Here is a 23,646-nt window from a genome sequence, read left to right as displayed (position 1 = left end):
CAGCCTCAGCTTTCCTGGTTCCTCTCAAAGGGTCTGAGGGCATTTGCTCTGCCTGTGTGGAACCCCAGGTTTCAGGGAAGGTGGTGAAAGGAGAGGAGAGGCTTGGGAACCCTTGTCCTGGGCATGGGGACTGCCTAGGCATTTCACTGCAGCTACCTACTGCAAACCAAACAAGAAGAAAGAAACAAAAATATCTGCAAGCTGAGGTTAAGATGTGAACAGTAATACAGAGATGGCTGAAGGATGAATGAAATCTCATGAAATCCACACTGTTTTGTTTTCTTATGGTTTTCCTCCTCCCCTGAGCTAGTTAAGCAATTCCATCGTGCCCTATCTGCAGACACACAGCAATTGAAACTCCAGGAACAATGCAATGGGGTCTTCAGAGCATGGAAGTCAAGAGACTGGCCAATGGGGAGGTTGCCTGGTGCTCAGCAGCTGCTGCTTCTGGCCTAGGAGCAGTGCTGGTGGGTGGGGCGGGGGGTACCCAGGAGCCAGGGATGTTAATGAACCATGCTGGGACCACAGGGGACAGGAGTGAAGTGGGAACTAAAACACACAATTCAGAACCAGCCCTCCCCACCATCCACTCCAACCCAAACAAGCGGTGAGATTCTAGCAGAGGGGAAGCTGGCATGCACTGGGTTGAAGCAGGCAGAAGGGGTGGGGGTGTCTGTGCCTCTGTGCAGTAGTGAAAGCGCAAAAAATAAAAATAAAAAGACAACAGGTATAAACCAAGGATCAGGGAGGCAACACACAACAGCCAGCTGAACGTAGGTGCTTCCTACTTACTTCCACATTGCTCTCTAGCGATCCCGCACTGCTGCGACGCCCTCGCTTCCCTGCCCAGAACATGCAATACCAGAGGTTAGACTCAGACACAGGCCAGGGCACTGTGCTGCCACCACCACCAGGCTCAGGTATGGGGCCCACCTGCTGGGTGTGAGGGTGGGAGAAGGGGCTCAGTGGGGGAAGCTGGTTGCAGGACAGTAGTTATTAAAAAAAACATAGGATTAAAAAAAATAAAAAATGATTTTTTAACCAGCTCCTTCTCCTGGACTGGCACTCTATGGAGAGAGGCCTCTGGGAGAGCTGAGGTGGGTACACAGGTAGGGCCCAAAGTCCCATGCTCAAGTTGGCCTCAGCCAGCTGCTGACAGGGGACAGGGTGAAGGAAGCTTCTGCAATGACTAAAAACAAAATGTGGTCCTGCACCTGCCTGATTTTTAGTGAATTTCATATATGTATGGTATGTATTTGCACATACATATACATCTCACCCTCCGGGCAGGGTGGGAATCATGGTTAAGAGAAAACTAAACTTCCCATCCTTTTTCTCCCAGTGCCTCTGAGGCTGAGTGTTTGGTTTGTGCAGGGCCCTGGTCAGGGACAGGAGGATGAGTCAGGGGCTACTGGGAGGGGCCTGGAGTCCTGCTCCCTTCTGTGGGCAAACCTCCCCACCCCCCAGGATGCCACAAGCATTCTTTCAGCGCTCACTGCCAATGCCTTTTTATGTCCCCAGCGCATGGCACATGTGGGCACTCAACATATGTTAGCCATATTAGAGGAAGGCTGAGTTTTCCTCTTGGTGCTGGATGCCCAGTGCCCATCCTGGCCACCACAGTCCCTCCAGAGGACTTCTTCATGGGTTCCAGCAGAACATCCAGGCCAGCGGGAACAATGGTGCCCAAGCTTAGGGGGTCCAGCTTCCATCAGGTTTCTGGGAATGCAGATGGTAGTGGAGACAGAGATGGTCCATGCTGGCTTCCAGGTCAGGCCCAGGAGCCTGGAAGGTGGTATTGCCATGTACCTCTCTGTGGCCCACACCTCTGTGGAGAGGGCGTGCTTGTGGGTCCTTCGGGCCTCAGGGCAGCACCTGAGCATGCTGGGCCATGCCCTGGGTAAGACCTCACTCCTAGGCAGAGAATGGCAGTCTCAGGGAAGATGTAGTCCCTTTGCCTTGCCTGCTGACACCCAGCCTGAGGCCCACAGAAGGCCTTGTGGACTGTGCATGTATGAGAAGGCCTCAGAGCCCACTCAGGACAGGCCCACACAGGGATAGAGGCAAGGTGTTTCCCACCACCTGCTGAGGACCAGGGAAAACGCTAATCCCACACGGAAGTGCGATGAGAGTCACATTCCTCCTCTTCCAGCTGATGTGAGGAGTGACCTTCTCAAGGCCCTCCTCCTGCCCAGCATGGGCCAAGACTCAGGAGAGCTTTAACTTAGATGCCTTTGAGTAATGTTGTTTCTCAGAGTCATCTTTTCCACTTCTCAGTATGAGATGTGGGGTGTCCCTACAAGAGCTCTGCACTCATCCCAAAGCTCCCACTCACAGACTTACCCACAGACATCTGCCCGCAGCACACCATGTTCAGGTGTGTGCACACATGCACACAGTCTATGAACCGAGGCAAAGCATGCCAGAGCAGTGGCTCACACCCACACTGGCCTTCCTCTGCGCTGTTTCCAGGTAACCTTCCCCTTTTCTCTGGGTCCTGCACTAGCTTCAAGTAAGCCCTGTCTCAGCCAGCACTTCTCCTAGGGCTTGATCAGAAACCATGTCTGGAAGGGGCTCCCAGCATGGCTCTTCAGAGCCCTCCCCTGCCTGGTAGGGTCAGGCCAGAATGCAGGCAGGGCTCTCTACCCAGAGGCTGCCCTGTGCCCTGCGTGCTGGAAGCCACGCAGGTACACTTCCTCAATGACCACATCCACACACATGGCCAGGCTGTGCTCTACACACTTGGCACATGCCAACTCTCACAGAGATCCTTGGAGAGAAGTGCTAGTCCCCACCTTGCAGCCGGGGAAACTGAATCTCAGCACTGTAACTTGGCCATGGCCTGATAGCTAATGAGCAGCAGGAAGAGGGGAGAGAAGATCTTATCAGCGTGAGCCTGAAATCAGTGTGCTGAGTGTCCTCTGCGGGACTCTGCTTAGGTGGCCATCCCGAGGGCAGCCCTGAGCATGGCCCTGTCCCAGGGAAGGCTGCCACAGGTCGTTTGTGTGTGGAGGGCCTGTCTTGGGGAAGCAGGTGCTGCTTTGGAAACTGGGCCCCAAGAGTTCCCGAGTCTTCCCAGACAGGATGCAGCAGGTCTCAGCTCTGCTCCTGCAGTGGTGATGGGTGCAGGCAGGTCCCCCATCCCTGGGGCCATTGTGGAACAGTTAGGCTGGGAAGGGCCTACAGACAGTGCTGACCATGACTTGGCTAACCTGGGGCAGGGCAGAGGCCCAGTCACACTGCATCCAGGTCCTTGCCAGTCCTCGATTGCAGGCCAGCAAAGCTCTGGTGCCACTGACACAAACACAGTGACAAACTGAAGGAAGACCAAGTGGAGGGACATGGAATGAGACCTTGCAGCTCAGTGGGAGCTTGGACTGGAGCCCAGGCCCCTTCCTCTACCACTAAGAACGTTGTGGGTTCCTGGAGGCTTCTGCTGCCAGTCATGAGCATCAAAGCATGACTGCCTCTTGGGTCCTCAAGGTTCATGAAGGGCTGAGGCCACATTGCTGGTGTGTTGTCTCCTGGATAGAAGTGTGAGTGCAGGATTGGGCAGCTTCTCTGGGAGCAATGACTTGCCAACCACTGAGCACTGGCTTTCCTGAGGAAACGGGCTGCCCAGGGCCTTGCCCCTTCTTGACAAGGTCATCTTGGTGAAGGCCATGATGAGTGGGAGTGACGTGAACTCTGGAGAGCTTTGCCCCTCCTAGTCCAGAGCACATACCACCACGTCTCCGACTGCCGAGCCCAGCATCTTCTGGAAGGCTGCTGACACTGGCCTGTCTCCCTCTGGAAGTCACAGGTGGCCTGTCCTTAGTCTGGGGCCTTGGCAACTGCCAGGACTCAAACACCCACCTTATCTCATCCTCCAACCTTCCTGGGTCGGGGGTCCTTTCTTTCCTGGGAACTTGTTCCATTGTAGCTTCATTCCTGAAAGGACACAATCCTAGAGCCCTTCTCAGCTCAGAATCCCTAAATGATAGCGGCAATAGTAACAATAAATGGAAGTCTGCCAAATCTTGGAACTCCATTCTTCACATGGCCGTGTGCCTTTCATGGGGCTCTGACTCCTAAGCTCCAAGCTGCAGCAGAGTGGGCACATGCTGAGTGCCTCAGTTCCACTGCTACCTGAGAAGGCCTCTGGGGAACAGAGAGCCCAGAGCCTGCTCCACTGCACAAACTCAAACGCAGGCCCCAGGCCCCAAATCTGCAGAGGCCCACGGTAGTCCAGATATGTGTTGCGGGGAAATCACCAGTGGTTCTCAACCAAGGGTGATTTTTGCCTCCTAGAGGACACCTGGCAATTTCTGAAGACATTACCAATTGTCATGACTGGGAGGTGGAGCAGGGATGCAGCTGAACCTCTTGCACAGAACTGCCCCCACAGCAAGAAATTATCAGAATAAAATGTCAACGGGGTAGGGTTAAGAAGCCCTGGGTTAACCCTCATGCTGGCAATGGATTTCTGATTTTCACTATGGAGAAAAAAAAATGACAAGACAAAAGCAAAGGAAAAGTCCAACTCAAAAAAAGAAAATAAAAAAGAAAGAAAACATTTCTGGGAAATAAATAAGCCAAACAAAGGGAGGCAGCTGCTGGCTAGACAGGTACCAGGTGGGGTCATGAGCAGGCTCTCTTAGGAAGCCTTGAGCTGGCCACTTGGCGATGCCTGAGGCAAGGTGGGGTGGGCAAGCCTCTAGGAGGGGAGGGGCTGCTGGGCCCCTGGAGAAGAGGACACTGATCTCATCCTGAGAAGGTCTTTCCCAACAAAGTAGGGGCTCCTGGGGCCAGGTTACCTGGGGCATTGGGGCAGGTAGAGCCCAGGGTCCCAGAAGCCTACAGTGCTGGGCACAACCCCATGCCCTCTGTGCAATGCCCTGCAAACCCCACTCCGCTGCAAACCCTGAGCCCCCTCCCAGAAGCTGACATACTAGTAGGTGGCTGAGGAGACTGCCAGAGTGCATCCCTCCCATCACTCCACAGCTTGTCTGACAGCCTAGCAGGCAAAGAAGGTGGGAGCAGCACTCACAGGCAACTAGCTGGGTCTGCACCCACAACTCCCTGCTTCACCTTCCCCTGCCACGACAGCCAGACCATGTGAGGGCTGCCAGGAGAAGCCCCCTGCTCCTGATACCCAGGTACAATTTCTCCCCCATCTGTGCCCCAGGAAAGCTGGGAGGCTTGAGGGGTGCTGCTTGCTTGGGGGTTAAAAGGCTGGCAGCAAATTAAACACAGAAACAAAGAACAAAATTCACAGTTTCCACCAGGGCTTTCCCCTGACTCCCAGGGCCACCTGTGGCTGCCACTTCTGGCTGGACAGAGGCCCAGAAGGGAGACCCCTGGAGAGAAAGCAAGACCAGGGACAGTGGGAAAGGGGATTTCAGAGACAGCTTAGAAAGCTTTATTCCATTTCATTCATCAGCCTAAAGCACAGCGCGTGGCCACAGAGTACACAGAACACATCTACCAGCGAGTCTGGCTCACTCTTGTAAGAGTCATTTTCAGAAAATAAATAAATAAAACTCTTAGAAGAAGAAAGGGAGAATGGGGTAACTTCCTTGCTGTTCTGTCTTTAACAATTTGGTCCTGTTTTCTTTTGCCTTTTGGTGCTGTCCCCTCTGCCTGGTCACATGCTGCTCTGATTTGGGGATGGTCATGGGAAACCCAGCAGTGTCCGTCCAAGCCCTCTACTGCCAGCACACTGCAGTACCATCCCAGCACGCAGTGCATGCCCGACCACAATTGTGCCCGTCTGAGTCCTAGGCTCAGCTCTTACCAGCTTCTGAGAGGTCCCTCAGGGAGCTGCTGAGGGCACTGCGCTTGAGGCCCTCGCTGCTGGCGTAGCTGTCGTCCAGGCAGGCTCGGTTCAGTGTCCCAGTGCCAGACTCCTTTTTGAGGCTGGAGCTCTGGGACATGCTGGGCCGCACAACACCCTTCTGTTTCTCAAGCTCCGCTGAAATAGAGGAGCAAGGGCCCAGTGAGAGGAGCACAGCCTGGTGAGGGTTGGGGTGGGGGTGGGCCAGGGATAGGAACCCCCACCAGGAGGAATGAAGAGGACCACTGCCCTCTGTTCAGGGTTGGCACTGTACCAAGTCTCCATCTACCTGAAATGGGGAAAAAAGAAGGGCGAGCATTGTCTTGGGGCAGAAGTATGATGGCTACCTTCAACAAAAGGGAGCCATACAAGACCTGGGAGAGAGGCGGGAGAGGCTCAAGTGCCCTGTGGTCTGCAGGAAAGACAGTCTCTTTCCAGGCCTGAGGGTCAAGAAAGAGACAGAGAGGTTCGGTCTGGATGAACAAGTGTTAACTGGCCTTTCATGGAAGGGCCAGCGGTAGGCACACCTGAGCCTGCACACCTAGAGCCAGGAGAAGCAGGGGTTATCATCAGCTCCAACAAACCCAGGGGATGAGGTGGCTGCAACTTTCTCAGTCTGCTGGACCCTGATGCAGAAGATGAATAGAATAACCACATAGAACTCTGGGTGCTCCTGTCCCAGGAGGTGACCAGGAACCAGGGGCCTCCCCAGTCAGAACAGGCATGGGCTTCTGAAGCCTGGCTCTCACCAGGAGGCCCCTGCCACATTTTGTGTCCTGGGCATGTGGTCTGCCAGTCACATAGACATGGGAAGGCCAGAAAAGACCAGGACAGCTCATTTCTGTGGGCTCACAGAATCACTGCCACCATATAGGAGCCAACACCTATGTCCAGCGAATCTTAAAAGATGTCAGGGCAGCCTGGCCTGTGGTGCTCAGTGGTTGAGGTCATGTCTCGATTCCCTGTAAGGGCACAGTCCTGGGTTGCAGGCTTGATCCCCAGTAGGGGGCGTGCAGGAGGTAGCCAATCGATTCTCATCATTGATGTTTTTATCTCTTTTTTTTTTCCCCTCTCCCTCTCTCTGAAATGAAAAAATAAGAAAAAAAGATGATGCCAGGGTTGCTGGCTCTTCCTCCTCAAGAGGTCTGTAACTCACATTCTATCCTGTGCTTCTCCATCTCCTGCACCTCTGCGATGGACTCCCTCAGGTCATCGCTGAATTTCTTCCGGTCTTGAGGATTGGGAGCATTGAAGTTTATTAGCACTTTTATGTCTGCTCCAGGGACTGCAGACGTGAGCCGGATGCCATTGGGGTAGTCTGCAAAGGAGAAAGAGAACCAATGGGCCCCTGCATTCTCTGTCATCTCTACTCCTGGTCAAGAAAATACCAATCTGAATTCAGGATGGGCGTGAGGGAAGTGGTCAGAGTGCAGGTCTCAGCAGGCACGTCTGCAGGGAGAAAATGCTTCCATAGTGCAGACTGGAGAGACCACCAGACAACCTCCACTTGCCAACTCAGGCCTGTGCTCCTTCCTATGAGAGTCAGGGAAGATCTGGCTGATGTGAGGGAGGCCAGGCCCTCTTCTCCTCCTCCATTCCCAAGGTTAGGTGCCCGGTTCCTCATTGAGACAGCAGCCAGGTGCTGAGTCCAAGAGAGGGGCAGCACTCTGTGCTCGGTGGAGTGTCTTACCCAGTCATCTCAGGCCCGAATGGCCTCCAGAACTTTAGCAACCCTGGACGCACTGTGGGTACCCCTCACCAAACACACTCTTTGCTGAGTGCAGGGTCTTTCTGCTCAGACTTGCCTGTGCCTCTTCCAAGCACAAGGGGTCTCTGGGACTTTGGTCTCCTGGAAGCACCTCTCCCCTCAGTGGGAATCAAGCTTCAGCCACAGGGAGTTTGCAGGATCTTGACTCAAACATGAATCCCACTTTTGATCCATGTCAAGGCTGTAAACGCAAATGCTTAGAAGCCATGTGACTCTCCCAAGTGCAGGTGGGACTATGAGCACTGAGAGTGCTGGGATGGAGTGTGCAGCCAGGAGCCAGCAGGAAGGAATGCGGGTTTAGCAGTGCCAAACGTTTCTCATTTTTCAAAAGAAGCCAAAAGTATTAATGTGAGGATTTAAATATCAGCTCAACAAATTTTTAAAAGTATACAAACTAAATAAACATAACTAAGCCAGACTGACCCAGGGCTGACAGTGTGTGGCCTCTGGTGTGAAGGCATGGCCTGGGGAAGGTAAGGTCAGCTCTTACTAGCATCTGTGCCCAGGACCATGGACTGAGCCCTCAGAATCTGAAAATGATTCAGATACAGCCTCTGTCTAGGGATTCGGTCTAGCCCGGCTGCTGGGGACAGTGTGGGGCGGCACCAGCCCCACGGTGCTGCCTGAAGAAACCCAGGCAAGGCAGGCCTTCCGGCCTTGGGCAGGGCAGATGGGGCAGAAAGTGGGGAGATGGCAGGATTGGCAGGCTGGGCCTCTCCTAGGCATGTGGGAAAGGAGAGGAAACAGCAGGTGCCATTCCCATTGAGGACAAAGAAGAGGCAAAGAGCCCAGATCCAGCCCGAACTTCCCACTGGCAGCTGGAGGGCCGATCACATGGCACTGCGGCCGCCTGTTGTGAGAGGATGGGGCGGCCCTGCTGCGGAGACCCTTCCGCCCTCCCCTCGGGCCCTCCAGCAGGACCATCCCCACTCATCCTGGGAGACTGGGCCAGCCTGCAGCCTGGACCTCCACCAGGAGAGGGAAGGAGAACAGGGACACGAGGAGGAGCAAGGTCCAAGGATAAGGTCAGTGGGGTGTCCTGGTTAGGAGCCAACTACCTTCCCAAATCCCCAGACCCACGATCCATTCACACCCAGAGAAGGTCTCCAGTGGTACTTGACCTAGTGCTTCCTCTGCCAGAAGCGTTCCACACGCCTCAACCCTATGGCGTAGCATCACCCATGTCACAGATAAAGGACATGCAGCCCAGAGAGGTTAAGCAGCCAGGCCACACAACCGGTTTGAACCCTGGTGGTCCACTCTGGGGCTCAGCCCTGGACCTGTAGTCCTGTATTACCTTCACCTGTTTGCCCGTATTTGCATATCATCTATGCCACTTACTTCGTGCTTTCTTATCAACATTTATTTAAGTAAATTTACTCTGCCCTAAAGTATCTTACCACCTGCAAGAAGTAACAGTAAAAGTAAACCAGTGAGCACCATATATAATGTTATTAAATTCTTCCCAATTACTGCTGCCTTTCAGAGCATCGAAGCTACCCTGGGCTCTGTCCTTGATGGCACAGGAGGAAGGAGAGAATAAGGCGGGTCTTGGCCTCGTGTGCATAGTGCTCCAGCACATGCACAGCAGGCCCGGGAAGCCGCACACACTTACACTGGCTCTCGAAGAGCAGGACCTGCATGCCGTACAGGGAGAAAGACTGTCGGAAGTTGTATGTCACCGAGTTCTTCTTCTTCTGGAAGATCTTGGTGACCTGGGGGAGCCAGAGACAGAGACTGAGCCACACCATCCGCCCTGCCCTGGAGCAGCTCTGGGAGCTCAGGACTGAAAATGGATCTGCTGGAGACCACAGGCTTCTGTAAGAATGGCTCTGCGGTTCAGAAGTCAGGAGACCCTGCAGGAGGAAGGACCTGACACGGGGAGGAACACACGCCCACTCACTCCTTGACATGGACGGCTTTCTGTTCCTGCCAGCCCTAGTGCCATCCTGGCTGGCTACAAAGCCCCTCAACCCAGCAGAGAGCTGGCAGTCACATTGTCGAATGTGGCACTGAAGATGTCGTGCAAGGGTCTCATGTCCAGGATCCTGTCTGATCACTGTGCCCTCAGAGATTAATTTCACACAGGAAACAGATCCAGAGGTGTGAAGTGGCTTGCTCAAGGTCAGGATGCTTAAAAATAACTTGAACCCACATATCTGGTTCCCACCTCAGGAAACACAAAAGTGAGGCTGATCCTCAAGCAGGCGGGGACTAGGGACAGGGTCCTCCAGCAAGAAAAGTCTGTGGCATGCAGGGGGACAAAGATCCAAGAACAGGTTTCCCCTGTTCTCTGCAGAGGCATCTTCATCCCCACTGGCTCACATCTGTGCTACCTTTTTGGGGGGGCAAGCACTCCTCAATCTCCCTTTGGGGAACCCCCGTCTGCCACCCTCAATCCATTAGTCCTGGGGACTGTGATCCAGGCTTAGGCACTTAGACAGCACCACACCTGCCTGGCCCCATGACTAGCTCTGGCACTGGAAACAGCAAGACCATTGCTGGGATTTTTAAGAAGTGAATCCTACTGGTGGCCGAGGAGACAAAATTAAGCCTGGAGCAGCCAAGGTCGACTTTCTCTTCTAGGATGAAGCCTGCCTGAGAAGGGAGCCCACACAGAGGAACCTACACAGCTGAGCAACGGAGATCATCAAAAGGAGTCCTGCTGACATGTTTGAGCCTCTGGAATAGCCAGGGCTGAGGCTCCAAATCCCCTTTGGGACTTTTACATAAGCCAATGAAGCCCCATTTTCAATGGTAGCATCTGTGTTAGATTCTGCTCCTGGCAATGCAGAGACCTGGGCTAACTCCACCCCATCACCTCCACCCCACACCTGTGTGGGCATGTCCCCACGTGCAGGCACATAGCCAGGTCTCCCTGCGTAACAGCTGTCAGCCATGAATCCGTGGGGAACCACGTACCACCAGGAGGTCATTAAACAGGAAGATTTCTCGCTGATGCAGTCCGAGTTTCTGGGGCTTATTTGGGTCTGGAACCTCGAAGAGTCGGCAGTAGCAGACCAACCGCCGGTGAGGCAGAGAGAGAACCTGTGGGGGGAAGGGAAGTGTGTCCTCAGCAGCCTGCCCTGCCTCTGGAGCCTGGGTAGCACAGAGTCTAGCCCAGGGGTGGGCAAACTTTTTGACTCGAGGGCCACAATGGGTTCTTAACTGGACCGGAGGGCTAGAACAAAAGCATGGATGGAGTGTTTGTGTGAACTAATATAAATTCAAAGTAAACATCATTACATAAAAGGGTACGGTCTTTTTTTTTTTTTTAGTTTTATTCATTTCAAACGGGCCGGATCCGGCCCGCGGGCTGTAGTTTGCCCACGGCTGGCCTGAATGTGAGGAGCCCAGCCCTTGGGCCTGTGTTCCAAACACATTTTCTTACAGACCATGCAGAATAGACCATGTTTCTGGCTTGCAGCTGTTTTCCCGCCGGTCCTGTAGAGCCAGGGTAAGGGTGAGACCTCTGCTCAATTCTTTCAGGCAGGTACCAGACTCCTTAGAGAACCATGTTCACATGTGAGCCCCCAGCCAGAGGGGAATGTTTGTTTTCTGAGTCCCAAAGTGCCCATTAGTCTCCTGTCAATATTTTTTCTAGAGAGAATCTACCCTAGATGAGGAAACTGAGGCACAGAGAAGCTGACAACTTGCCTCAGCCACACACGAGGAGCTGCAGAGCCTTGGAGTTGTCCCATTCTCCAGACCCCTCCTAAATGATTAACATTTCTGAAGCATGAAAGACCCTATCCAAACTTGAGCCAGCAGTCACTGCTCTGTGGGGCCTGGTCTGACCCTCTGCTCTGTACACCTGCCTCTGAACACACCTGTCACAGATTCAAAGAGCCCCCGACCTTGCCGAAGTCCAAGCTGCTATCAAGGCCTGGTATAATAAACCATCATGTAGGCCCACTTGTGGCTCTGGGAGTGCTCCTAAAGCCCACAGGAGACAGATGGGTCAGTAAGGAGACAGTACATGCCCAGTTAAGACCCCCAGAGGGTAAGCACAGTAGTAGCCAAGGAGTATTAACTCTGCAAAAGGTGCCAACTCTGCAAGGGTGCCCTGGTAGAAGGGTGCCCGAGCTCAGTACATTAAGAAGACAAGATAAGGGGAGGGAAATGCATGGCCTGGCCTGGCACAAACGCAGGAAGGCTGATTCAGGGAACAATGTTGACTGGAGCAAAAGTACAAAGTAAAGAGGATGATGGCTTTTGGGGCTGGAGAGGTGGACAAGGGCAGGTCACAGAAGCACATTTTGGGGACAGAGCTTGGGCTGGGTGGGGAAAGAGAAGGCCCTCCAATAAACATCAGTGTCTCAGTGTCTGGGGACCAACCTGGGTCTCTGAGCTCAACTGGGCCCAGAGGAGAGGGAAGGAGACTGCTTTCAGCCTGACAGCACAGCCTGTAATCTCTGGGCCTGCAGAGATTTGAGTCTGGGTTAATTATGAAAATCATATTTCTTATTGTTGCAGAATTAACTCAAGCAGCCAGAACTGTGGATCTGGGAACAGGAAGATGTGGGCACACGGGGCACCCCTAGGGTGGCATATTAGCCAGAACGTGAAAGCAGAGGAATACTCACACAGCCAAGCCCATGATGCAGGGATCCAATCTAAATGGGGAAATAGCAAACAAAGAAAAAAATCAATGTTGCAAAAGATGCACCTGGGTACCTGAGAGGCAATGCCCGCCCAAGGCATCTTTCCTTAGCTCTATCCAGCCACACCCAAGGGGGTGGACAGGGAAGGCCCTCTCACTGGCAGGCTGAGGGCATTCCCAAGTCACCAAGGAACTGTGCAACCCTGCCCATTGGTTTATTAAAATCCTCAGCTTCTCCAACTTTAGCCCCGAGCAAATGGTTGTTATTCCCAAATATTAGAAGTCTTTTAAAGAAACCCAAATTCTGAAAGAATTCACCAGCCCTGCCTGGAAGGGGGCATCAGGGCCACTGGCAGAAACTGAGGCCAGCAGGGCGCTGGGTGGGAAGGGGGATGTGAGCAACTCATGCCCCCAGCAACTCCCATGGGACATAGGGCCACGACATACCGGCTTCTTCCCCACGATAAGCTTCTCCACCTTCTGCACCTGGGACACGTGGTCCTCATTGGTCTTCAGCTCCCGCTTGCGAATCCGTTCATAGATACCAATCAGTGTCTCTCGGGGAATGTCCTCACCATCGTCTACACCTAGGCAGAAGACAGTGGCCAGGCGTTAGTCAGGCTAGGGCAGTGATGGCAAACCTTTTGAGCTCGTCGTGTCAGCATTTTGAAAAACCCTAACTTAACTCTGGTGCCGTGTCACATATAGAAATTTTTTGATATTTGCAACCATAGTAAAATACTTATATTTTTGATATTTATTTTATATATTTAAATGCCATTTAACAAAGAAAAATCAACCAAAAAAATGAGTTCGCGTGTCAGAGGTTCGCCATCACTGGGCTAGGGTCTGGGTGGTCCCTTCAGTCTCAAGCCCCAGGCTTACTCCAATTTACCAGTTTCTAACCCAATTCAGAACAGTGATCCCTTTCACCAGTCCCAGCAGAACCACAGTCCTTCCAGACCCACAGCTACTAAACATCCTCAGTCAACCATAAATTCCTCAGAATCCTTCCACCAGGGACAAGGCCAGCACAGCCACCTGGACAAGCACAGGAGGGCTGACAGAGGGCTTTATAAATATTACCTTGCTGATCCTGACCACAGCCCCATGGGGTGGGCATACCATCCCCATTCCATAGATGAGAAAGCCAAAGCCTGGGGAAGAGATTGGATTTGAGGTGAGGGGAGGGTTTGTAAGTTTAGTTTCCAACACTGGGCCCATCCTCACTTCGCCCCTTGTTAGCCTTGTGACTCAATCTTTCTGAGCTGAGCATCTGTGAAAAAGACCACAAAGAGCATGGGTGGCTTCTCAGAGCTGTGGTGAGAAGTGTGAGCAGCTCTTGGCATGCCCCTCCAAGTGAGATCTTGGTGCATTTGCCAGCTGTTGTCCCACATCACATGGACAGAATCCAGGGGCAAGACTCAAACCTGGATTGCTCTGACAAGTGCATACCTTCTGCTACACCACTATGAAAACTGCTGTGAGAAAAGAAACTCAGCCCTACTCATAGGAGAAACACAAACCCACATCCATCCTCAGACCACAGACTCACTAGCTCAACCAACCAAAGGATTAGTAAAACTGTTGAGGAGGCTACGGGGAGGGGCTTGCCAAGTCCTTTGACCAAGCAGAGGGCCTCACACAGTAAGTGCTCCATGCAGGGAGTGACCATCTGAGTGCTCTGAAGTGAGCTTCCCTGCCCTTAGGGGCCAGCCAAGCTTGGGAGGGGCGGAAGTGCTCCTCCCTATGTCCTGGTGGCCTCTGCTCTCTCCAGCCTTCGTGTTATGGCAGTACCCACCACTAGGGGGTGCACCAAGGACCTACAGATCAGAGAGAGTTATCTGACCCAGGAGAGGGATTGACAGAGCAGCCTGTACTACAAAAATAAAGAAGAGTAGAAATTTTAAACAGCTCAGCAAGCTCACAGTTGGACTTGATTTAGACCAGCTTTTGTTTCTTTTTAAAAAATATGATACCTCCTCCTGGCTGCTTGAAGATTGGCCGCCATCATGAACGACACAGTAACTATGTGGACCAGGAAGTTCATTGCCAACATACTTCGGCAGAAACAAATGATCACTGATGTCCTTCACCCTGGAAAGGCATCAATACCCAAGACAGAAATTCAGGGAAAACTACCAAATTGTATAAGACTACACCAGATGTCACCTTTGTATTTGGATTCAGAACCCATTTTGGTGGTGGCTAGACAGCTGGCTTTGGTATGATTTATAACTCCTTTGATTACACAAAGAAAAATAAACCCAAATGTAGACTTGCAAGACATGACCTGTATGAGAAGAAGACCTCAAGAAAACAGAAGGAACACAAGAACAGGATGAAGAGAGCCAGGGGCTGCAGAGGCCAGCTTGGGTGCTGCAGAGAGTGAGCTGGAGATGGGACCGCAGGAGTCAAGATTCTTCAGGGACTTGATCTGTGGTGACTGTGCAGATTTCCATGAGAGGATTAATAAATTAAGAACTTCTGGGTGAAAAAAAATTAAAATATGATGCCATTTAAAGGGGACCTCAGCCCGCTGCAGCTGGTATTTCCCAAGGAGAGGACCCAGCTCCTGCTCCCTTCCTTCCAGGAACTCCAGGTACACAAGGCCCATGCCATCAGCCAACATGGAGTCAGCTGGAAGACAGCTGTTCCCTTTTCGATTCCTTCCCTATCCAATGACAAGAAGGCCTCCCTTCTTGCTGCCTTACATGTTATTGCCTCCTACTGGCCAAACACCTGAACAGCGGTAGGCTAATTCCCCCATTCTGACAATGCCTCTGTATTGGAAACCCTGACGCTTTGAAGTGTATATCTCTGCCTCGCCTCGGGACAATTTATGTTAATAAAAAGCATGGGGTCCTGGGACGAGGAGACCTGAGAACTTAGACCTTAGAACTTAGTTTCCTTTAAACTAAGCTCCTCTGACCCCCAAATGCCTTTCAAATTATATTTCGTCTCTGGACTTCTATTTAATCTACGCACAGCCTTCTCCAGATTGCTGAACCCTTCTTAATGCTGGGACAAGAACCCTGGCAGCCTACCTCATCAGTACCTGACATGGGCCCACCTGCCAGGAAGAGAGGGCAGCCTCAGCCTCAGGGCCCAGCCAGAAACAGCTCCTGCTGGAATCAACAGTGGTATTTTCTTTTCATTGTATTCATTTTCATAATGACTGTCTATGTGTGACAAATGCTACTGGCTGCCCATTTACAGTGGTGATATAAAGTTCCTTTAAAAACATATTTAAATAAATAGACAAAAGCAAAAAGGCAAGACAGTTTCAAGAAGAACATGAAGTGTAAAGGATGAGTAGCTGGGCAGATGCTGTGAGGGATGCAGCAGTGATGGACTGGGATGTGCTGGCCCATATGTCCAGCTCCCACCTGCTGGAGGTCTCAGGGCTCCCAGCACCTAGGCTCCATTCTGTGCTCCTACACATACTTCCAAATAGGCCTTGGTCGACCTATGCCTGGCCTGGCCTGGCCTTCTGGTGCTGTGATGATCTGGTTTCTCCAGTCTCTGCCCCCTTGTGACTAATTCCCCTCCACCTGGACCTGCCAAACCCCTGTTCATCCTTTAATAACAGGCTAAAAACATCACCTTTTCCAGGAGTTAGGTTTTGTGCATCCCCAAACTCAGGCAACACTTTCTCTTTATGGTAATTTGTACTTTGTGAACGCATTGTTGAGACCAACACTGCTTGAAAGCCCATCTGAGCAAGAACTGGGTATGCTGCAGCCAGGCCTCCTAGCTCTCCCCTGCACCCAGCAGGAGGTAATGTAAATTTGCCTCTCAGCCCCACACATGGTGGGGCTCATGCTCAGAGTTGTCTGTGGAGGTGTGTGTCTGAGACTGGGGCCGGGACAGCTCACCTCGGAGGTTCTTGACGAAGTCCTCCAGCTTCATCTTGCGCTCAGGCTTGACGTTGGGGCTGTACATGTCTGTGTTGAGCAGGATGATGGCGAAGGCCAGGATGAAGATGGTGTCTGGGTTCCGGAACTGCCGCACCACCCCAGGGTTGCAGATGCAGTACCGCTGGCTGGGGGCCGGGGAAAAGGAGGCGGGTCAGGGCTCCTTCAGTTGGGGCAGGGAGTGGATCTGCCTGTCACTCGAGTAGTTGCCATAGCTCCACCTGGCACTGAACAGCTGAGGTTCAGCTCCTGCACCTGGTAAACAGGGACAACACCTGCCTGGCAGAGCTGCCCTGACTACACACCTGCACTATAGCTGGTAAGCAAGGACAATACCTGCCTGGCAGAACTCCTCTGACCACCCACTCACCCCTCTCACCTGTACTGTAGCTGGCAATGGCTCTCGGGGGAAGACAATGTTCCCCAGGCTCCCTAGGAGCTGGTACAACCACGTGAATAAGTTCTGGCCAACGGGATATGGGCACTTTCAAGACTGTGTCTTAAACGGCAGGGGTGTGCCCTCCACTCTCTTGCCCTGCCTGGAACCAGGGTGAGATGAAAAGAGCCTGCTCCCTGTAGCAGCTAAGAGGGAGATGCACTTCCGTCTTGTTTCAGCTGTAGCTTCTGGGCAGCTTCTTAGACACCTGAACTAACAGCCTCACTGAGTGATCTGCGCACTGTACTCACTGCCTCAAGTGCACCCCCGCCCTCACCTCTAAGAGGCCTCTCACTAGTAACCTGATGGAGGCATGGTGAGTGGGGCAGAAACAGAGAAGAGGAGCCAGGTGGGGCATTGCTACTGAAGCAATAGCCATCAGTGCTCAGGCAACGTGGGCTTCAATTCTGTCTTCCTTGTGACACCCCTTCCAAGAAACCCTCCTGGAAGGAAGTGGCTGAACATCCCTCTTCTAGGCCCTGGGACTGCCCTCCTCCTGTGTCTTCATTCCTCCTTAGCCCACCACTGGTGCTGAGCCCAAAGTGCTGGAGCAGCAGTTGACTTGTGTCTGTCACACCCAACAAGGAACACAGAGACCCCTACACAGTGTACACACAGTCCCAAGATGGAAGACTGTGCGGTGACCTTGAATACAGGCTCTCTGGGCTGTGTGCCCACACATACTAAGTGGGTTAAGCCTTCCACCCTGTCTAGGGTAGGTACTCGTTATCCCCACCCTATAGGCAAGGACTCAAGTCACAGAGAGGTTAATAAGCAGAAGGTCACACAGCTGGTAAGTGGTGGAGTGGGTATTAGAACCAGGTCACCTGGCTCTGCAGCTCATGCTCTGAGTCACTGTGAGAGAGCAGCTGCCCCGTAAAAGGGCATATGAAGGAACACACAGATGGACTCAGAATGGATGAGGCGCATGAGGACTTGGAGGAAGACAAAGACTTAAAAAACCCTGGCTCTAGCACTAACTAGCAAAGTTCCTGGCACCCAGGAGGGGCTTCTGGCTCACCTCCCAGGTGAGTTCAGGGCCACCCGATCCTGTGATGGGGGCTAAAGGGATTCAACCCTTTGCTAGGAACCTTCCTCTCCCTGATGCCCTCCCTCTGCCCCACTGCAGCCCCAACCTGAAGGCCTCGATGAGCCGCTCCACCTTCTGCGCCTCCCCCTGGACCCGGATATGCGCCTGGAACTTTCTGAGGGCTTCGTCCAGCTCCATGGCAGAGAAGTCCATCTCATCCACCACGCAGCTGAAACAAGACAAGGCCATGTCAGTGTCTGCTGCCTACAGCCTCTGCTGCCTTCCCCCTAGGCTAGGTGAGCACATGCTTGCAGAGAGTGGAGCAGTGGGGTTGATGAAAGGGAGCCAGGGAGCTGCCTGGAGGGCCGTAGAGGCAAGGCTGCCACTTGTCTGGGAGGGCATCTGCTTAGCTTCCTCCAATCAGCAAACTATTCAGATTATGGCCAAAGATCCCTGTGCTTCTGGGGAATCCATAAAGCCCTGAAACTATAGGAAATGTTAATGTTTATATCTATGTGTGCAATTTTCTAGACATATAGGGAGCCAGAGCATACAACTATTCTTAATAAGGACCCTTTGTGCAGAAACAAATGTTACACAGATGTAATGCAGATGTAATGCAGGAGTCTTCTGGCGTTCTGAGGGAGCCCGGAGCACACGCCCATCCTCACAAGAAGGAAGTGGAGGCTGGGCACTAACTCTCCACACAGTAGTCTCACACAGAGTCTGTGCTTCACACCAAGGGTATGGGAAGAGGTGGCTGGGTGTTTCTGAAACCATCCTCGTGTGCCAATCAGAAGGATGAAGGGCAGAGCTTGGGGAGGCCTCTGGTTCTTATCACAGCCAAGCTTCCACATTACAGCCCGCTTGGTTCTCTGATCAGGACACTTAAACAGAGAATGTGGGGTCCGAACTAAGGACTCAAGTAGCATAAACTGGTGTCTGGTTTATGTTTATATCAAAGCCATAGCCACCCTTGGGACTGAGGCGTCGGCCATAGGGGACCTAATTCCACACCCAAAGCCTACCTCCACTGGGGGTGATGGGCCTATGATAAGCTGTTGTGCCCCCAATCTTCTCTGAGCACTAAGGGCTTTTTGTGGGGAAAGTTAGGAGGCGGCTTTTTCCTGGGACAATCTGCTGCCCAGCTCCTGAGTAGGATGCTGGTGTGGAGGGTAGAGGAGGGAGGAACCTCACTACTTTCTGAGGTCACTGCTATTTTCTGATCCAAGGAGAACAATGCACGGATTTCCTTCAGACCAGAAGCCAGGGCACAGAGGGGAGTGCAGAAATAGCTATAGGGGAGGGGGGCTGCACTGCAAGGATTTTAGGCCCAATTCACTAAGGAGCTAATCTGTGTTCCCCTGAACCATTTCCTCATACCAATTTAAAAGGAAGGGGGATGGGGTGGGGAGGAGATTAACCATACTAACAACCCAGCAGGCTTCCCGGAATGAGGCCAGAACAGAAACGCTGAGCTGAGCAGGAAGAAAGCAGCTCAGATGGGCACACCTGGCCAAGAAAGGACACAGGCTTCGTTCTTCTGGGTACTGGACACATACCAGCCATACTCCTGTGTGTGTGTATCTGCGTGTTAACTGCATGAGTATGTATGTGTATATATGAGACCGTGTGTGTTTGGGGGGAGGGAGGGTGCACCCAGGCCAGGCCCTCTCCCTTTGATCCTGGGTTTCCTTACCTGTGGTACAAAGAGGCCACAGCACCCACCTACCTCCCCCAGGGGAGCATCAGAGGCAGCAGGTATACATGTGGCCAGGCCCTTCCTCATTGCAGAGAGGGCCTGACTTCAGGGGGCCACCCCTTGCTTGTCCTTTTCCCAGATGAGGCAGGGGCTGGACAGATGGAAGCCACTGTCACTGATGGTTAGCTCTTTACTCTGCTTTTATTTCTGTTTCTGGACTATCTGCCCAAGGTCAGCATATCAGCTCATAACTGCTTGGGTCAGAAAACGCTTCAATAGCAGGCCTGGGGAAAGTCCCTCAGGTCTCGGCAAAGGTGAGCAAACACATGTACTGAGCCATCCCATTCCACTGACTTTGGCTTCTCATCTGTGAATGGGGGTCATCAATCCCTGACATCCACCCCCAAGGATGAGATGAGAACATAGTAAACACAAGGGCCAAATGCAGGTGCCGTTTTACTCGGGAGTCTCAAAGAGGAGTGGAGAGTGTAGGGTACATGCTGGGCAGACTTCTCAAAACTGCCAGCAGCTCCCAGGGAACTGGAAACCCATTTTTTTGCAGGGTTCCAAGCAGCTGAGTGCTATGGCTGCCAGCTCTCTGGGCTGGTGAAATGTGGAGTGATGAGATGAGGGTTGGACTTTTACCCCCTGATCTCCCATCCAGAAGAGGCAAGAGAGAGAAGCAGAGGCAGTGATCTGGGTGTGGTGCTGCCCATCTTGGAGGCACTGGAGTCTCTCTTGGCCAGCTCCCATCCTCCATCATAGGGCATCTGTCAAGGCCCTGACCTTGCACACCCCTTCCTCACTGAGTGCTCAGTGGCTCAGTCTGCCTGAAGAGGAGTGGAGGTGCTAAAGGTGTGTGAAGGGGGGCGCCCAAGGGTAGATGCCCACATGTATTCCTGGCAAGGTATGTGTGAGATGGTATGGGTGTCTAGGAGCTAGAAAGAAGTAAGGGAAGGGTTCGGTATATGTCCCAGCAGCAGGGCAGGCCTGAGGGTCATGGAGTCTCACAGGAACACGTCCATGCCGGCCCAACCCCCAGTCCCAGAACTCACTCCAGCACATCGCGGTTGAATTGCTTCTGCCTGTTGCCCAGGAACTCGCCAATCATCTGCCGGCTCAGGCCCTTGCGTTGCAACAGGAAGTGGGCTACTCCCACTGGTGTGTCTGGCACAAAGCCACGCTCAATGAGGTACTGGATGCCCTTCTCAGGCTTCCTGGGGGGGGTGGGATAAAAGACAGGCTCAGCTGTGGCAGCTCCGGCCCCTCCAGGCTTGCTCTTGCCTCTGTGGGCATTCCAAGGCACCCTAGCTGAGACCCTGACTCAGGCACCCTGTCCCATCCCCAACCTGCAACATGGTGGAACCTAGAACTTCCCAGACCCTGCGCCAAGAATGGACAAAACTGGGTCAGCCACAGGAGCATAGCAATGGGTGCTAGAGCAGGGACCCTCCTCAGCTGCCCTGCACTACCCCAAACCCTGGCCCCATAACCGGCCCCTGCCCACCCAGCTTTATGCTCCTCACTGAGTAGAACCTGATGCCCCATGCTGCACCTCCAGGCAGAGTTGAACAACCCTTGCCCAGCACATGCTAGTCTGCCTTCTACTGTCCTCCATCCACCTACATAGAAAAAACAATCTCTAACACCTGCTCAGCACTTACTCTGTGCATCACTGTCTAAGCCAGTGATGGCGAACCTATGACATGCATGTCAGAGTTTCTATATGTGACACGGCACCAGAGTTAAGTTAGGGTTTTTCAAAATGCTGACCGCCGAGCTCAAAAGGTTCGCCATCACTGGTCTAAGCACTCTATACCCACTAACTTACTTAATTCTTACACTCCTCCTTGGGGTCAGCACACTTGTTACCTGTGCTGTTTAGGGGCCCAACAACCTTGTTACCTTTCCTTGTTGTAAGAACTTGCTAACAGTCAGTTCCTAGAATGATGCCACAGTAAGCACTATGAGAGGTTCTTAGGATTAGCCTCAGCTTATGAGAGGAAATGGAGGCATGGCACAAGCCCTGCCTGGGCAGTGGATGAGGGCTTCACAGAGGGACTAGGTGTGTCCACCTGCACAGGGAGCTGTGGGGCAGAGAAGCCCCCCAGGGGCTTGGCAGTGAGCCCAGGCAGGTCCCTCCTCCCTTTGGGCCTCCATCCTCCTAGTGGTTGCGTAGTATGACATGAGCCTGGCTGAACTTACAAGGAGGTACTGGTGGTCCAAGGAGACAGGGTGAGGAGAGAGGGCCACAAATGTGATTCTTGGAGGGCAGGTGCCCTCCTCTGACACCAAAACCTGTGGAGGACTTGGGGTACACCTGGCACCCAAGCCAGCATGGGATAAGTCAAACCACCCACTAACTGGGGGCTGGCCATACCCATGTCCCAGTGGCCAGTATTCTGTTGCCTGGGGGCATGGAGATGGCCAGTATCAACCTGCCTCCTCAATGCACAGCTCCTGGCTGACAGGAGTGTCTTGCAGATACTGGATTTCCAAACACAAGCAAAAGTGAATCTCCTGCTGCAAGGTGACCCTGCTATTTTTATCCTGGATGACCACACACCCTGACCTCACCCTCAGGAGCTCGGTGGGGAGCAGCTGCCAGCCAGATGGTTCCTGGCACTAAAGTGGTGACAGAGTAGCCCTGTTCCCTCACCCCTGCCAGGGCCCCCCCACATAACTCATTCTTCCCCATGACTGTGGTCTCTGACCAAGAAACCCCCATACTCCAGGCCTCTCCAGCCACTTGGCAAAATGATAGTATGGCCAGGGCGGGAGCTTCCTCACCGATCCACTCCACACTGGCCTCCACAGGACCCCAGCCCATGCCTCCCTCCCTCAACTTCAAAATGAGGGGTCACCCCAGGTCTGTGTTCCTGCATGGCAATGACTGGAGGGTTGCCCTAGGCCTCCCTGAATCACCCACCCACACCTGGCCTGCCCAGCCCCTTGATGGCCCCAATACAGTGTTCAGGTCTAAGCCCAGCCTGCTGCTGCTCCCGGGGTTGGGGGCTACTCTCCCTTCTCTGCCCTCACCCAGCCCCTCCTGTGTTCATGTGAAATGTCATGTAGCATCCTGGATTTCTGGGAGACGGCATCTTCTACCCTGGAGAAGCTCCAAGTGCAATGGGAGAGGACACACTGCAGGAAGGAGCAGCTGTGCAAGGGGCCCTGGAAACACAGATCCTTCCCAGGTCAAGCACCATGTCTCCCCTCTGTGCCAGACACCACTTGGGACAACAGGGAGCAGGGCCAGCCACAACTGCCCAGCACTATGGCAGGCTGCCGCCCACAGTCTGAAGAGCAAATGAACTGAGTGATGGCCAGAGGATATGGGGAGGGGCTCCTGCAAGTGAACTAGAGGCCTTCTCTGAGCAGGTGACACTCAGTGACCAAGGTGAGGCAATAGCAAATGTAAAGGCCCTAGGGTGGGAATGGGTTCTGCAGGACTGAGGACCAAGAGGCTGATACAGGGTAGTTGAGAGTAGGGGCTCTGAGGCATAGGGAAAGGAGGGCAGTGTAGGGGTGAGGGTAGACCACACAGTGCTGTGTAGATCACATGAGTAATCTGGTTTTCTTCAGAGTGGGATGAGTGTGGCAGTGACAGGACCTGATGTCCATATTTAAGAAACTCTCACTGGCTGCTCGGTAGGGAGCAAGGCCAGGCCCAAGCTAGGAGACTCCCGTAGGCCTCCAGGCAGTGGTGCACAAGGTGGGGGGACAAAGGTGATTTAGGACATAATTTGAGGGTAGAAATGACAATATTTGCTAGTGGATCCATATGTGAACCTGATGGCCCCAGCTTTTAGGCTGAACCACATGTGGGAGGGACTGGCTCCACCTGGAAGGTCTCATAGTGACAACGCAGGAGAGGACTCGGGACTGACTGCACCTTGACCATGACAGGAGCTCACCAAACAATATGGAGGAAAGGCTGGTGGCAGAAGGGACAGGTAAGAAACTAGGTGGGGTGGGGAGGCCAAGCCAAGCTGAGGGGTTTCAAGGTCAGGATGAATGTGGCTGGCAAAGGGGCCTCTGACAGGTCTTGGAGTGACCTCTCTGGCAGCATATAGCCAATGCGCTGCCTATCTGCCTGTGTTGAGTCTATCTGTTGGGACCTTGCTGGCCCTGGGCCACACTGGGCAGGGTAGTAAGGCCCCTTGTGCTTCCAGTGTTCCTCACACCAACTGTCTGCCAACAGCCTAGACCAGGGGTGGGCAAACTTTTTGACTCGAGGGCCACAATGGGTTCTTAAACTGGACCGGAGGGCCGGAACAAAAGCATGGATGGAGTGTTTGTGTGAACTAATATAAATTCAAAGTAAACATCATTACATAAAAGGGTACGGTCTTTTTTTTTTTTTAGTTTTATC

At 53.0% G+C, this 23,646-nt stretch overlaps 1 protein-coding gene across 5 annotated transcripts in view; it reads right to left on the bottom strand.

The window, feature by feature from the left end:
• The window catches only part of IQSEC1 (IQ motif and Sec7 domain 1), a 186,418-nt gene that overhangs the window by 5,386 nt on the left and 157,386 nt on the right, over positions 1–23,646 (bottom strand). For 3 of the 5 annotated variants that reach the window (XM_015566040.1, XM_015566037.1, XM_015566039.1), the window contains exons 4-12: positions 20,327–20,488; positions 17,676–17,798; positions 16,065–16,231; positions 12,634–12,773; positions 12,170–12,199; positions 10,506–10,631; positions 9,199–9,298; positions 6,972–7,133; positions 5,777–5,953 (exon numbers count right to left, since the gene is read on the bottom strand). In XM_015566040.1, the coding sequence (XP_015421526.1) occupies positions 5,777–5,953; positions 6,972–7,133; positions 9,199–9,298; positions 10,506–10,631; positions 12,170–12,199; positions 12,634–12,773; positions 16,065–16,231; positions 17,676–17,798; positions 20,327–20,488 (1,187 nt within the window). Of the gene's footprint in view, positions 1–792; positions 843–5,776; positions 5,954–6,971; positions 7,134–9,198; positions 9,299–10,505; positions 10,632–12,169; positions 12,200–12,633; positions 12,774–16,064; positions 16,232–17,675; positions 17,799–20,326; positions 20,489–23,646 lie in introns of all 5 variants that reach the window. The other 2 variants (XM_015566038.1, XM_006766972.2) reach the window with 1 other exon arrangement.

This window comes from Myotis davidii, unplaced genomic scaffold (assembly GCF_000327345.1).
Source record: "Myotis davidii unplaced genomic scaffold, ASM32734v1 scaffold282, whole genome shotgun sequence".
NCBI classification, from domain to species: Eukaryota; Metazoa; Chordata; class Mammalia; order Chiroptera; family Vespertilionidae; genus Myotis; species Myotis davidii.
The sequence above is the reverse complement of the archived record's forward strand: the minus strand, read 5'-3'. Positions and strand labels throughout refer to the sequence as shown.